The 16,695-nt window shown below is 48.9% G+C and overlaps 1 protein-coding gene across 1 annotated transcript in view; it reads right to left on the minus strand.

Annotated features, from left to right (window-relative positions):
* The window catches only part of kiaa0825 (KIAA0825 ortholog), a 122,724-nt gene that overhangs the window by 70,243 nt on the left and 35,786 nt on the right, over positions 1 to 16,695 (minus strand). The window contains exons 15-20 of the mRNA XM_061259391.1: positions 14,146 to 14,313; positions 12,392 to 12,613; positions 11,447 to 11,843; positions 7,123 to 7,285; positions 5,169 to 5,318; positions 3,140 to 3,234 (exon numbers count right to left, since the gene is read on the minus strand). Coding sequence (XP_061115375.1) covers positions 3,140 to 3,234; positions 5,169 to 5,318; positions 7,123 to 7,285; positions 11,447 to 11,843; positions 12,392 to 12,613; positions 14,146 to 14,313 — 1,195 coding nt within the window. The remainder of the gene's footprint in view (positions 1 to 3,139; positions 3,235 to 5,168; positions 5,319 to 7,122; positions 7,286 to 11,446; positions 11,844 to 12,391; positions 12,614 to 14,145; positions 14,314 to 16,695) is intronic.

Here is a 16,695-nt window from a genome sequence, read left to right on the forward strand (position 1 = left end):
ACGTCTCCGCGTCTCCGCGCCGGCGTAGAGGATGAAGTTAAGGTTATTTATACGTATCCGCGCACGCCCGTGCGATTGAAACGGGGACGGACCCTGAAAAAAAAACAAAAAAGAGAGTTGAACATTGATTCTGCTAAAAGTCAAAAGTTGCCTTGGGTCCTTCTGGAAAGTTCTCCGAAGCCCAGGTGCATTAATCAGCGGGCGCCGTCGAAAAAGCTCAATTTGGGAATGATTTATGACGCGCGCGGGCGAGATTCTGAAGTGACAGGTGACAAAAAGGGACAGCCGTAACTTCACACATCTGAGGCCCGCGCCATCTGCCAACCGCCGAATCGCCGGCGTTAGCACTGCGGAGAAGTTTCTGCGCCCGGGACTCTTCAGGAAAGTTGTGGAGGAGGAGATCTAACAGGTGGCCCTTGTAAACGGAAGGGTCCCTGGCTTCTAATCTCTCCATTACGCGGAATAAACCCGGAGACGTTCACGATTGTGATGCCACTGGCGCAATATGCACGGCTCAGATAACTCACCCTGTTCGCTCTGCGATCAGAGAGAGCAAAGTGGGGAGAGAGAAGGTTCTGGAACATTCCCGAGAGCAACGTCCAAGCCCCTGGCATCAGAGAGGAAGGGGGAGAGTGTAAGGAAGAGAAAGGCCAGGGAGGAAGGTTCACTCGAGGACTGGGAAGACAGAGACAGGAAGGAGAATATCCACTTCCCCCTCTCCCGATGAAGGTAAAAACCTCACATAGAAACATGACCTTTGGCTTCATATAGCCACAAAAATAACTTCTTCAGGAAAACACAGTCCTTTGTAATCCATAGTAAACAGTTCAGGTGCAATGTATGAATAAAGAAAGTGCAAAGAAACACCCTATCCACATTGGACCGCAGGATTCTGGAAACAGTTAACATCAGCGGATCTGAATATAGCGCCTTCGCCTTCAACCGAACAACCACCCTCCCCAAACCCATGGAGTTACGTCACAGCTTGGGGAGATCCACAGAAAACTTTGATCAGCTTTCTGTTTCCCCTCTGCCATATTCCCCTCAGTAATCCTCCCATAAACCCCCTCTGCTCCCTCAAGGGGCTCCTAATGAGGGAGAAAAGGAGAAGCCCAGGACATTTTAGAGCAGACTACAGCGTTATATCATATTTACACCCTCTCTCTCTCCCTCCTCCGTCGCCTTCGTCTCCCACGTTCCCCCTCTCCTTCTCCTCCCCCGTTCCCCCTCTCCCTCTCCTCCCCCGTTCCCCTCTTTTATCTCGGCACTTTGGGGCCACACACGGCACAAGTCGGGAAAGTTTGGAATCACCCGTTCAAGGCTGTTTAGGAATAATCCAGCTCCCCGCACCCTGGGGCCCACGCGTGGTGCCGGGACGACGGTACAAGTTGGGAATTACCCATAATCCCGCTGTAATTCCAGCACGGCCAGGAGTGACAGTATCGTTTTTTTTTACACGTGTGCGACACGGCGTCTAGCGGGCGGCGGGAACAGGGACAGCGGACGCGTCACCCTTATTACAGCGCTGTCCTTGCCAGACAAGCCTTGCGCCCTTTATTATGAGCCGCGTGTGACGACGGGGGCCATTTAAAATGGATGCCGCGTAGCCGCGGCGACCGTACGGCGGCTGATATCACGCGGAATGACAGCTCGGAATTGAGGGCCGAGAACGGGTGAAATATTGCTACCTAATACGTGTCACGCGCCCGCATAAATATTTATGCCGCGCGTCGCGTCTCGTCGAGGGCTCCAGACTTCAGGAACTCCACCGCTCGGCGTCAATCAGCTGCCGCCGGCCCCCGGCCTCTCTCTCTCTCTCTATCTCTCTCTTTCTCTCTCCCTCTCTATCTCTTTCTCTCTCTTTCTCTCCCCCACTCTCTCTCCCTCTCTCCGTTTAACCCTTTCAGCGCCCGCAGACTTGGGGTTTAGACGTGACAGACCCTCTTGTGCTGATGAGGGACTGAAGCAGGTCTCTTATTGGTCCACACCCCCTCCCACACACACACACACACACACACACACACAGCCCCCTCCCATCCCCAAAAGCACACACTCCATTACTGAGGACTGACACACTCATGAGCATCGTATGTAAAAAGTATGCTCAAAGAAATATGTGGAATCCACTTTGGACTACGGGGTTCTCAAAACGGTTAGCATCGGCGGATCTGAATGTAGCACCCTTGCCTCACTGTGGTAGCGGCTACCCAAACACCTGGCTCCCCCCGTGCCACACTGAGGGTGTGGTTCAGGCCCCTGCAGTGATGGGGTGGCACCTCCACAGGCTCCACGTACCCCCCAACCACCAACCCCCCCCCCCCCCCCGGGTCAGACTGGTGCAGGGGGACCCCTCTCCTTCACCAGTGCTACCCTGAGTCCTGCCACACGCCCCGTCCTGCACACGCCCCGTCCCACACGCCCCGTCCCACACGCCCCGTCCCGCACACACCCCATCCCGCACACGCGTGACCCACCCCCCGTCCCACACACGCCCCGTCCCACACACGCGTGACCCACACACGCCCCATCCCACACACGCGTGACCCATCCCCCGACGCACTGCTCTAATCTCTCCCACTACACGCTCTCTGTACCCGCAAGCACCACAGAGAAACCAGCGGTGCTCCAGATAACCTCAGGGGGAGAAGGTTCATCTCTAGTTCTATGCTGAGAAATGAACTCTCTTTTTTTCTCTTTCTCTCTCTCTCACGCTCTTTCCCTCTGCCTGTCTCTTTTTCTCTCTAGCTCTCTTCCATCTCTCTCTCCCCCCCACCTACCACACTATCCACCCCCTACTTTCCCTCTTTCCTTGTTGAAGCTGGCAGAGTTCAGGCTCTTTGAAACAGGCAGGGATGTGGGAGCGCGAGGCTCCATCGCAGAGGTGAAATTCTCCTGGAGCCAGGCGAGGGTGACGCGCGTTCTACTTTCAGAGTTAGCACACAGAGGGCACACACACAGAAACACACACGCACTCAAACACAAGATCTCCTCTGAACATCGGCAAGGTTTCACGAGAACGGCAGTTTAGGAATCTCCGAATACCCCCCTCCCCCGTTCGCAAAACAACGCACAACCTCGGACTGACAGCCGTCAATCTCCGACATTTTTTTAAAAAGGAAAGCGAAAGCGGATCCGTTACCTGTTAGCCAGTAGCGCTCCCAAGGTCACCTGACTCACGCTCTGATAGGCCGGCAGCAGTCGGGCCCAGTCCCAGCTCCAGTCACTGATGGCAGACTGTTGATGTATGAGGAGACGCTATTGTTAGTTATTAATCAGAGTTAATACCATCAGTAAATTACAGCCGCGGCTAGGGGGGAACTAACCAACGAGGAGGGGGTCCCGAACAAGGACTCTGACAGCCCGCATCAATCATGTCCGCACAAGAAGGGTTTTATTCCAATAAGACAGCAATTAATTTATAAATCCATTTGGGGATGTAGCCATCATTTATAAAAAGATAAATCAATTTTCCGAGAGCGGTTATTCTTCCAGCCCTGGTTTTTAATGGCGTACTGGTCCCCCCCCCCCCCTTTGAAAAGCGTGAGACTGGCTCTTCTTTGTTGGGGAAGCAAATAAAAATGCGATTTCTCTGATTGCTCAAATGTCACCGCTGAGTCCAGTTGGGGGGCTTTATTGACAGTGCGAGGGAAACACAACTGTCTCCTGACTGATGGATCGCCCCCCCGCACCACACCCCCCGCCCTGTTTAATCTGACAAACACCCCGGATGCCTCCAGCAGACGGGCCAGTTTAATCACCCTCTAAACAGGCTGTTTCATACAAAGGACTGCAGCTCTGAGCGCAACTCTTATTCGCCTCAAAGAGACGGTGACAGGAAAACACAGATCCTACTGGACAGACAGACAGACAAACAAACAAACAAACAAACATGGAGATTGGCTCCTGAGTGGTTCGATTGCTATGGGTTGCTGTGCCACAAGTGAAAATTTGGACCAGACAAGTTAACCAATCAGGTAAAGCAGACTATTTTCACCCAGTTGCTTGGGTACAACGCAGAGCCCAGAGTTCTGGGGGGGGGGCTCGGTAAAAAATGTATTTGGGGGTCACTCCAAAACACTGGCACCTTCTCATGAACGTGACATTGGACATAATGATTAACATTGGGCACTGCCTGATCTGCCTGTTACAACGGCTGCCCATTCTAAAACAAAAACCAGCAGGTCCTGCAGATCTTCAGGACCACGGCTGGGAACTTCCTGTCAGTGGAAGACGTGTCTATCCTCCAATTAGCTCCAGCTCTCCTGTAGTTCAGCGTGGGCTGAGGGGGAGAATACAGTCACCGGTTTGCAGGTGAGTTCATCACTATGGCACAGTGTTAACTTGAGGCTCTTAAAATATCTGTAAAAACTCCTACAAAAGAACACCCGGGTCAAGTTTAAGGCACTTTCCTTAAACCTAAGGGGAAAAAAATGCTGATTTTATGGAACTATTTTTTGCTTTGGCTAGAAAACCTCACCTAACTCTACAATATTATTTTAGAATCAGCATTAAATCTACAATTTCGAGGATGCTCAGGGGAGAAAAGGTCTTTGGAAGTCGCGGAAAAGCGAGACTCCTTTTTTATACCTGAGCCATTTCAAGATTCTCTCTCTGCCTTTTATCCTTTTAATGTCTTTTTCCGCTCTTATCTATCAGAATTCTGCTCGGAGAACGACCTATTGAGAATTGGGGAAGTTCACGTCTTAACTCACAAAGCCGCGAGAGGCTCAGAGCTTGTCACTGTACCCCAACAGAACTTTAGTGGCCTTGACGGAAAAGGAAAGTTCCGGAATAAGACTCGAACTCCATGTACGAGGAAATCACGATGACACCCTGTGAACCGTTTCACAGGAAAGTTAATGTAAGGCAGATCGGTTGAAAAGTTATGAAAATCAATTTCAGTATAAAAAAAAAAAACCTGCTTAAAGAAATAATAAACACGACTTTCACGGTTTAGAATGTCCTCCTAAGTGTCAGAATTAGCGGTGGAACTGCCCCAGAGCTATTTGTCATGGTCAGCGATGTTCTGGTGGAGGTCTCCAGTGAGATTACGATGATGCGGGAGGTTATGATGCAATCGAGCGGAAAGACACCGCGGATGCAAATGGCGGCGGCGGGCGAGCGAGCGCTCCGGCCGCGGAGGAAGACGGGGGAGAGGCTGGACTGACCTGGTCGAACTCCCCGGCGCCGAGGCGGTTGAACTGAGCCATGGGGTCGAAGCGGGGTCGAGGGCCGGGGGGGTCCAGGCGGAGGGCCGCGGAGGGGGCGTGGGGGGGGGCGGGGGCGGTCGGACCGGAGAGCCGGGAAGCCAGCAGCTCCTGGAAGCGCGGTCGGAATGGGGGGGGAGAGACGGGGAAGAGGCGGGATTCAGCGGGAGAGGACAGGTAGAGGGCAGGGGGAAAAAAACAGCAGCGACTTATTACAGCACTTTCACTGAGTTTAACTGAAACTTTCACTGAGAAACACTCGAGCACTGAGCACTAAAATACACACACACACGCACACAAACAAACATACACATAAACACACACACGCACACACACACACACACACAGACACACACACACAGACACACACACCCACCGAAATAGAGTTATACACTCTACAGCCAGACAGACAGACAGCCAGACAGACAGATAGATAGAAAGCCACCATAAATCTCAGCTCTCTAGAACCAAAAAAGAAAGTGGAGTAAAAGCCAGTCCCTGTGCAGTTTTTCTCAGACAGACAGAGGCTGGATTCCCTAAGTGAACGGCCCCACAGAAGTACAAATTAATCCGTCTGCTCAGAAATAGAAAGACAGAAAGGACGACATTAGGACGGGATATGTATAGACTGTGTGTGGGGGAACTGGAGCTCAAACTTTCTCTCCTCCTCCTCCTCCTCCTCCTCTCTCAGGGTTGTGTGAGCCTGTGAAGGACAGGGGGAGTGGGGGGGTGCCCCCCCTGCACCCCCATCACTCACGCCTGTCACCCGCCAAAACCACCACGTCTCTCTCCTCTCTCTCTCCCCCCAATCCCGTCCTTCTGCTGACCTTCTGCTGTATCGGGGAGGGGGTACATCCTGGAGCTCGTCCTGAACCCCTCCCCCCAAAAAATACCCCCTGCCAGTGGCCTATCCTTTCCCCCCGCCTCCCACTTATTTGGGGGTCTGCCTGTTGAGCCACGATTAGACCTGCGCTCGTTAGGATCAACGCTGGGTGGATACACAAGCCGTGCCAACACACGGATATCTCAGTGCCTCAATAATTACAATATTACGGCCAATGCTGCGCATGACGCCATATGTTACCTGGGGATAGGACCCCATTGGTCAATGCTGGGAGAAGACAAGCAGACCTGGGTCAAATACGTAATTGTTTAGGATTCAAATACTTTTATACACTTTACTGAACTTGTCTGGTGCATTGAAATACAAAAAGTGCAAACCCTGCTGTCTGGTCCATTTGCACCAGGCAAGATCAATCAAGCACAGAAAAGCATTTTAATCCAAAAGAATTACGTATTCGACCAAGGTATGGGGAGGCAGGAGGACGCTTTGGTTGGTGCAAAGCACACAATGGCCAACTGGGGTGTGCTCGCCCCCCCACCCCCTTGGTCTGAGGGCATTTCGGCACTTGGGGCATCTGGCCTCCTTTCAAGCTTGTCTACTTCACAAGACGGCAAAGCAGGTGCACACAGTGATGATGATGAGATGAGCATAAAGTATCTAATGCAGGCACTGTCAAAAGAGTAGACAAGAGCCAGGGTTGTGGGTCTGAAATGAGAAGGTCTAAGGCCACTCTTTCCCACCTCCAGTCCTCAGGAGCCACCTCCAGTCCAACTTGCCAGAAGGTTTTTGTTGTCAGGCGTGTAAGTTCCAGGTTACTACAAAAACCTTCTGGCAAGTGGGTCCCAAGGACTGGAGGTGAGGAACACTGGCACAGGCCAAGTAGCCACTGCAGAAGGTGTCGGTTTCTGGGGATGAAAGGGGGGAGTTCGGGGGAGATGGGGGGGGGGTACATTCCGGCACCTTCTGCAGCGAACCATCACGTGCAGCTCCCCCGCTAACCCCTCTCAGCGAGCAGACGCCGCCCCAGGCCAGCACGCACCTAATTGGTCGGGAAAGGGAGCGTTTCCCCACCTCATTGAGCCGGATGATGTGATGAATTTGCCGCAGGTACCGGGCGCCACCTGCTTTGTGGCGGAGCTCCAGGACCATCAGACCTATTTTCCGCTCAGTCAGTTCGGGAACGCCGGAGCCGGCTCTCTCCGGAGCGCCGGAGCTTTCCGCCGCCTCGAACACGCTGAGCGGGAGAGAGGGAGACGGAGAGAACATCAATACACGCTACCAACAAAAACGCAGGCTTCATTTTCACAACTCTCTTTTTAGGAGGCGGTTTGAATAGAAGCGCAGCCGTCTGAGAGATCATTCGTAATATTCCGCTCCACCGTGTCTTAGGCACCGGTCCGACTTCCTCAAGGTGAAAATTAAGAGACACGGAGCTGCACGAGCCAACCCGTCCTCGGCACAATTCACTACAAGCGCTGGCAGAACAAAACACGCACAGCCCCACTGCCAAAACCAAAAATCATTCCGTCTCAGGAAGTATTTTAGAGTTATACCAGACATAAAATGTTTCTTTTAATCTTTTGCTAAATAAGACAAAAACATTGCCAGTGAGGTGAGACCGTTTGACTCATTTCAGGATCTGTCAATGGGGTAAGAATATGTCACTTTTCAAACAGTAACTTAAATCAAGCTAATATTAGTGAAAAAAAAAGGGTTATTGCAAGTCTAAAACACTTATTAACAGTATTTCTTACGGTACGTGTTTTTGAGTGGCCAGTACGGCATTCAAGTGAGATATACAATTAAATGAAATTAAAACGGAGCTTTATTGTCATGGTAACAAAATAGTGTTGCCAAAGCATCGTAAAAATGTAAAAAAAACATTAAGAACAAAAACAGTAATATAATCTCTTAAAGGGAAGAATGTGGAAGGTGCACGGTGTAATGGAGCGTTGAGGAGGAAATGCAGGATAAAGACACAAGAACCCCTCATAGCCAGAGGAGAAAGCATCCAGCGAGATGGTCCTCAAGTTCTGCTGTCGTGCCTCACTGGACGAAGTGAAGAATTCGCGAAGGCAGCGTTTTACGAATTAATGAAGCGTTTGATAACTACGCCCACCGATTAGCAAATGGCTGCCCCGATATCTAAAAAGTGGTACAAATTAAAAACATTTTACGCATTATGAGTGGGTTTTGATGTCACGGCTTCAAAATTCCTTCCAAAAATCTTTTTAATATCTACCCCCCTTCTGGCTGTATGTGAATTAGGGCTTTGAGTATAACACTGATGTCTTGCTTTTCATTCAAAACTTTTATTAAGAGCCTTCAGTCCATCTCTTCCCTCCTCAACACAAAGGTAAAAAGGTAACGGTAACACTCCTGCAGATGGAGTTGATAATGTGTGCGTTAGTGTGTGTATCTGCATGAGTGTTTCTGCATGTTAAGTGTGTGTTCTCTTTGAGTGTGTGTGTGTGTGCGTGTCTGTGTGTGTGTGTGTGTGAGGGTGTATCTGTATGAGAGCGTGAGTGATGCGTGTGTGTGTGCCTGAGGGTGTATCTGTGTGTGTGTATGTGTGTGTGAGGGTGTATCAGTGTGTGTGTGTGTGTGTGTGTGTGTGTGTGTGTGTATGTGTGTGTGAGGGTGTATCAGTGTGTGTGTGTGTGTGTGAGGGTGTATGTGTGTGTGAGGGTGTATCAGTGTGTGTGTGTGTGTGTGTGTGTGAGGGTGTATCAGTGTGTGTGTGTGTGTGTGTGTGTGTGCGTGTGTGAGGGTGTATGTGTGTGTGAGGGTGTATCAGTGTGTGTGTGTGTGTGTGTGAGGGTGTATCAGTGTGTGTGTGTGTGTGTGTGCGTGTGTGAGGGTGTATGTGTGTGTGAGGGTGTATCAGTGGGTGTGTGTGTGTGTGTGTGAGGGTGTATCAGTGTGTGTGTGTGCGTGTGTGAGGGTGTATGTGTGTGTGAGGGCGTATCAGTGTGTGTGTGTGTGTGTGTGAGGGTGTATCAGTGTGTGTGTGTGTGTGTGCGTGTGTGAGGGTGTATGTGTGTGTGAGGGTGTATCAGTGTGTGTGTGTGTGTGTGTGTGAGGGTGTATCTGTATGTGTGTGTGTGTATGTGTGTGTGTGAGGGTGTATCAGTGTGTGTGTGTGTGTGCCTGTGTGTGTGAGGGTGTATGAGTGTGTGTGTGTGAGGGTGTATCAGTTTGTGTGTGTGTGTGTGTGCCTGTGTGTGTGCAGGAGCATGTAGAAGATGATCTCAAGGTCTCTCTCCTCTCTGGTCCGGTGGAGGCTGGAGTCATTCCGCCGCCCTTCCTCACTCCATATTTTTACGAGCGAGCCGCACGTCAACTTAAAAAATGAACACTTTCCTCCAAATAGACTTCCTGACATTGTTTTCCCCCTCTCTCTCCCTCTCTCCCTCCCTCACTTTTTTAATTATACGGCGGCGGTGCGGGGCGGCGGTAGCGGGCCCTGCCGGGCGGCCCTTAGCGCTCTGACATTGAGGACGTGGCGGGTTCCCCGGGCCGGGCGGGGTTTGGGTGTCAGCACCCCGCCCCGTATCCTTTGGTGTCCGTCACTGCGCAGGTGAAGCAGATGATTGGATTCAGTCGCCGTCCGTGATTAATGGGTTCGTCTCCGGATTGGGGACAGCCAATCAATCATGTCATTAGATCCGCGCGCGAGCTGAGACTGGCGGACCTCCGCAGAGGAATAACTGCATTCATCTTAATCTGAGTATGCATCCCGTCAACCCAGCCAGGGTCACCATGATGGAAAACAATCATCTTCTCCTCTACAAATTACTTTGCAAAGATGGCGTGGTGGCGGAGGTGGAGAAAGGGGGTGAGCTCGGTTTTTTTGGACTTCCCCCTCCTGGAAGATGCACTGTTCCCTGATTGTTTACAACTCGGCCGTCACTTCTAAGCGAAGGTTATTTTAATGAATAGTAATGATTTGGGAAAGCGTCTGAGACAGGTGATACATAATCACTCTTTCATTCATTCCGCCCTCCCCCCCTCCTTCCTTCTTCTCGTTCTTCTCTTTTCGGAATTTTTCTTTATTTTCCTTAATCCTGCTTTTCCTGTTACCGCAGCCGCAGAGCTTCCCGGAACACTTTAGGTAATCTGTTTATCTTCGGGGGGGTTTTGTTTGTTGAGGTTCCTTCCCGTCTCGGCTAAATAATTTTTAATCAGGATGGATATGTCCACGCGAGACTCGAACATCCCTCACGGGGGGAAGCGTTCACGTCATTTCGAGTCAAAAACATTTGTTCTCGGGATAAGTCACAAAACAATGGCTCATAGGTTTATAACGAGAAAATGAAACTAAATTCCGACTACAGTCCGACAGCCTTTCTCCGTTTGATTGATGCCTGAACAAGGCAGACATTCACAAATACACTCATGCCTGTCTGGGGACAAGGGTATTTAGTTTAACAGAACTCTATGGGATATTCCCAGCAAGGATATTTCCATTACATTCATTCAGAAAACCGAATTTTGAATACAATTAATTAAGTTAAAAAAGCATTCCGGAATGGGAATTTGAGTTTGCACCTGTTATTGAGTTATCGGAATCTCACAACATTTTTAGTTTTTTTCCCCTCTGGTACAGTGAAACCGCTTGAATCATCAAGTTCCTCTCTCATAACTGCTAATTAGGCAGCATAATCAGCGCAATCAGTATCCAGACGTAGCATTACCATTTTGTATCGCACCTAAAGACGTGCCTGCAATGCAGCAACAGAAGACTGCCAAATTACCAATAATGACGGGCATTGTTTGGGGGCAGCAGAACTATGAGATACTAGCTAAAGTACTTCCAGTTTCGAGTAATTGGTAGTTTAGTTCACTACATTTTCAGAGTCATTTCCTCAGCACTTAGGACGGGGCACCACAGCAGTGTTTAGGAGGTCCTGAGGAATGTTCTCTGCCGGCTTTCACCTCACAGCACACAGCTCTCACCTGGACCCTACCTGCTGGAGTTCTGAGCAGAGTGTAAGAGGTCTTCCTGTTTGGTGTAGAAGCCCTTTGTGGCTAATGACTAAAAAGTAGGATGTTAAGAAAAACCCATACTGTCGGCACATACATTGACCAATATGACACATTTCAACAGATTTGTCATCAGCTCAATGAGTTTGACAAATGTACCAAAGGAGCTAGGTTTTGAAACCTTGAGCAGCTCAGACCAGCTCCCAGCTCGACATGGTTTAGCTGATTGACCCATTCAGACCAGCTCCCAGCTCAACATGGTTTAGCTGGTTGACCAGTTCAAACCAGCTCCCAGCTTGACATGGTTTGAACAGCTCAAGTTTTGAAACAGCTGGCAGCTGATTGACCAGCAGGGTTCCACTAAAGACATTGTTGGGCTAAATCTGGATTCTGAGTGGCTGTTCCTCACCCCTCGGAGTACAGCTTCCTGGCCTTCTGCAGCTGGGTGGAGCTCCATTTGGGGCTCCTCTCCTCCAGTGCCTGCAGTGCCTTGTGGGTAGCGGGTTTGGGGGCGCCCCTCTGGAGGCCCGTGGTGGCCCGGAGGCAGTCGGACACGAGGGCGAGCGTCTCCCCGTCCCTGCGGCCCGGCACGCGCTCCACAGCGCCCCCTTCCTCCAGCCTCCGGCACAGCAGCCCCACCACGCTCCCCAGGAGAGGCCCCCCGGGCCCGGGCGTCCTGGAGCTCTGGGACAGGCGCTCCTCGCCCGTGTGGAAGAGGAAGCGGACCGGCAGGGGCAGGGTCGCCACCGCGGGGGGCAGGTTGGAGAAGACGAAGGACAGCACCTGGACCAAAAGCTTGGTGCAGCCTGGCTCACAGGACGAACGCAGACAGAGAGACGTTATTAGACTTCATTTACATCCGTGAGCGTTTTATCGTTCAGATGGAGAATTTTATTTCTGTCTTCTGCATTTTATTTATTCTGTTAATTGGTTTGCTGATAGGCCTTTCAATATATAATCTTTTAATCTGAAGTCTTAATGAAGTTTTAATGTCATCGAGTAACCAGGTTGTCATAGATACAAGGTTTGTCTAAAAAAGTGAAAAACAATTTTAAACCACTGGTGACATAGTTTCCCATAATCCCCACAACTGTTGGACGGGGGTCCCTGGATAACCCCTTTTCCAAAAACCTTCCCGGAAGTACAAGCATCAGCAACTGTTCTGGATTCAAATTCTTTTCCACACTTGTCTGGTATATTGGAACATTCTCTCATAAAGTGCAAACCCCGCCTTCGGGTCCTCTTGGTTGGCTCAATTGCACCAGGCAAGATCAATCGAGCACAGATATGTGTTTGAATCCAAAACAATTACATCCAGTATTTGACCCAGGTCTTGCAAGCATGCGATTCGTACCGTTAGCAGACTCCTTTTCCTGGGGGTTCTGGGACGTGTAGTTCCACTCCTTCGGTATTTTACTGAGCACGCTCTCAGGGATGACCTGCAGGATGGAGGCGTGGTCCTCTGATGCCACCCAGGACCTCACCATGGCGACGATTTTACCCACAATGCCATCGATGGACTCAGCCACTGTGGCCTTCAGGCACCTCAGCACAACGGGTCCTGATTGGCTGCAGTCTGAAAAGAGGATTGGCGCTGAAAGATGACATCACTGATGACCACACTCCTGATGTCCCACCTGGTGTGTCATGTACGTCTCTAATGGTCCACACCAGAATCTTACTCAGTGGTTGTGGACAGATACCTACACAGGGCAGGTTTAAAATGACAGGTTGAGTGACCCCCCCCCAGCAGGAAAAACTTCATACGCTGATGCCAGTGCATTGTGAAGAACACCAAAAAGTCAGCCAGAATAAAAAACGTTTCTCTGAAGTCAGACTGGACCTGGCACCTCAAATGAATTCCAAGGTGAGAAGTCAGCTGTTATGTTGGCCTAATTCACACACACCCTTCACACACAATCCGTATTCAGATTCTACCCTGACTGGACTTTTTTTATACTTTGGGAAGTTTGAGAAACCGCAGGCCGAGCTGATCAACAACAACCGCAAGAAGAACACGGACCCGGGCGATGCTAATCACAATGTTTCTACAGCGCACCAAGTTGCTGACAACACATTATCAGTCCCTTTGTAAACACCGAACAGAGGGATTCTGCACATAAACAATCTTGTCAGGGGTACTCTTTGTCCGAAATTAAATTACTGCTCTACTGTAAGGTGTGTGGGCCATGTCAGTAATTAAGATAATTATACTACGAGGAACACTCAATGTACAGCGACACCAAGATTACAGAACCAACTTCTACGCCATTCCTCTTCTCCCGCAAAACCTCCTCTCCACGGCTGTCTCATTTATGCAGCAGTAATTACTGCTTGCATGTAATAAAAACACAAAAAAGAGGGTTCTCTCTCTGCGGGAGCCCTGATTAAAACCCAGAATCAAAGCTTCACCAACAGCAGAGGAGTGAGGAAAGAATTGCAGCCTCTGTTTCGGCAGATTAAATTAACGTCCAGCGATTACCGCGCCGGGAAACATTCATGTTGGAGTTTTCTTTTTTGTTTTTGTTTTTGAGAACCCTGCACGTACAAATGGATATTGATTTTGTTGTAAATGTAATAAAGTAAACATGCTGAAAGCACTGTTATGGTGATTATGGTTTTAAAATGTTAGGGGACTCCTCTCTGTGGGAAAATAACCACACCCAGCGATAACTATTTAAAATGGAACTCCTGGAATAAGTTCACCGCCATAATGGTAATGACCTTCTGCTCTATCTAAGAATACACAACGTATTTCATTTACTGTAGCATTTATTCTAGGGACAAATAAAACCTATTGAAAGATATAAAGAAAAGAAACTCCAAAATGACAACATAAACCTTTCATTTTGTTTTTCTGTCACATCCTAAATAAGCATGTTTTATGTCGCCCTTTATAAGACAAGTGACATTGTTGGTTATGGTGTGGCACAAGAAGATGTTATGTCTCCTTATATGAAGTATGACATTTGCTTATGCATGTTTCATAAAGCCATTATGTTGTGTTTATGAAGGCTTTACATAAGATGCATAAAGCTTTTATAAGCAGCACTTAATTTATAGTGGGACCTGTTTTCCTTTATTTGCAACGAAAGGCCTGTACATCACCTGCCAGGTTGTATAAATGGTCCCACAGGTGCCGCCTGTCAAGGTAGCCTTCGAAGACAAGCGCCAGGGCTTTAGGGACGGCATTGAGGGAGGAGAGCACCGAGAACACCGCCTCGAGAAACGCATCTCCGTCCTGCCGCGTCTCCGCCGAGTCTGCTGCCCCCAAACCTGAGAACGCCCGGGAAACAGAACACCAGGAGACACAAGATGGAGGTTGTGTGAAGAAACATGTCCAGCAAAAGACACAAAATGGAGGTACAATAATAAAACCAGTTCCAAAGCAACTGCTTCGTTTTTTGTGAAATAGTTTTTTACTGTTAGTTCTTTTTGCTTTTTTGTGGAACTGACAGTGACCCCCCCTTAAGGTCACAGCTCAGGAAGAACCATGAAGACCTTAAACAGACAGGGCATTCAAAGGACACAAAACAAAAATTACAAATCACATAGAGCTGAACACATCAAAAAAACACATTAGAACGGCAGTCAATTAAACCCTGGCCATTTAAAATAAAATTAGACAAAATAAACCAACGAATGAATAACTGTAAGGAATTCCAAGGCTGGATATATTGAAGAACTCAAGGCTCTGGGAACTGAAAAAGTCATAGTCAAAGAGGAACAAAAGCCACAAATCCGTCGGAGCTGGGGAAGAGAAAGAGAGAACACAACCCTGACACTCAGGGATGGATACCTGGCACACAGACGCACGGAGCGCGGATGAATGGGCTTTGACTGCACGGCCTTCTGGGGCTGAAAGCAGGCGGGAGGGCTTGCGGAGGCAGGGCAGCTGCGCCACCAGTGGCCCTGATCTTGTTTTAATCAGCCTTTGTGGCGGGCGGCAGGTATTTCAATAGGTTTAGCGAACGCGCCGCGCCACTCAATGAAGACCTGGGTTGGGAAAGCGAAGGCGTCCTTTGACGAATGTTCGGCTGCTTTAAAATGGCAGCCTTACATTACCCGCCGCATTTAGAGAGGGAAGTGAAGGGCCTTAATAACACAAAACCAGAAAGACCAGATATAAGCTGAAACCTGAGAGAGGGAAATTGATGTATTTTCTTTTTTTCGCTTTTCGACAGAGGAATATGGTCAGGCGTACTCTCACCCCGGCATTATGGTGAGATTTGGGGACAGCGGTGGTGCCTCGCGATCCGTCAGGTTGCCAATTGGCCCTTGAGGAGAACATCAGAGAGCTGGGGGGGTGAGAATTAAGAGCTTTTAAAGGCCCCAGCTTTTAATAAGGAAGCCATTACAGTGGCTGGCCTCTCAGTCACTCACAACCGCTCTCAACCCTGTGACCTTGATGATTCACCAGCAAATATCCCACAAATCTCCTTATCTCCTTTTTTTAAACAGGGACACCCCAGAACACTGCGATTGGTCACATCCACAAAAGCAGCTGATAAGCCCAGTGACACTTACATTACATACTTACATGCGTCATGTGAGCAGGGCGCTGTATGTAGTGTATCCTAATAGTACATGGGCTATTCACATAAGCCAGGGATCATTAAATCGCGTTCTTCAAGGGCAGAGAACTGCTGGTTTTCCACCCTCCCGTTACCTGGTTACCTGGGCGTAGGTGTGCTGCAGAAACTGACTTGTTTTGTCTTGAAACAAGCATTTTTAGTCTTGTAATAAGACTTTTTTTTTCTCTCAAGTTAAATAAAGTAAAACTATAAGCATGTTTTAAGTTGGCTTGACAAGTGAAATGTTCTTACCCCATTGGCAAATCTTGAGTCAAATCATGAGTCTTGAAACTGTCTTACCACATTGGCCATATTTTCGTCTTATTGAGGAAAATAAAAAAGAAATAAGATTTCAAGTAGTGAAATACTTGTTGGGATTGACTTCTTCTTTGGTTTTTGCAGGGTGTAGGTGAGATTATAAGGTCATACAGCAGAAACCATTCAGTGGATTTGATGACTGCGGTTTGCTGTTTGTTTTTAATTAGCTCTGTTGTGGTTTCCGCGGAGATGCCGGGATGATTTAGAGTGACGCTGCACTCCAGGTGAAAAACAAAGATGGCTGCCGTCTTTAGGAGGGAGGCCATTATTAACGACGTCCCGATGATGTAAATTAACCTGCGAGGGCACGACAGTCTTTAAAGGTCAGGCTTTCGTGAAGAGCGAAGAATCTTCACAGGTCACCAATGTAGCTCACTGCTACACTGCAAAATGTTTTTTATTAGTGAGCACAATTGATTCAATAATAATAATGATGACATCAGCACACAGCGACATGACCCTTGCTTGGCTACTCAAGTTTTGTTTGTTTTTTTTCCCCACAATAAAAGTTTTTTTTATCAATTCTACTGGAGTCGGTCCACATTTCCAGAGGACTAAAACGTGAATGCTTCCCTTGTTCTTCCTGGCCTTGGTAGCGCTGAATGTGTCCAACGCAGGCCTTGAGCACAGTCTGCCATAAAAGCCATTTTATGGCGGGTGAAATTTTCTAGCGCTAGAGGACAAAAGAAATTCATAAAATTTGAGAAAAGATAGAGAGATGTCGGAGGTCAGACTGATTGAGGTTTTGTCACCAGGGACGCACGGT

The sequence above is a fragment of the Conger conger genome, chromosome 11, assembly GCF_963514075.1.
Source record: "Conger conger chromosome 11, fConCon1.1, whole genome shotgun sequence".
Classification (NCBI taxonomy): Eukaryota; Metazoa; Chordata; class Actinopteri; order Anguilliformes; family Congridae; genus Conger; species Conger conger.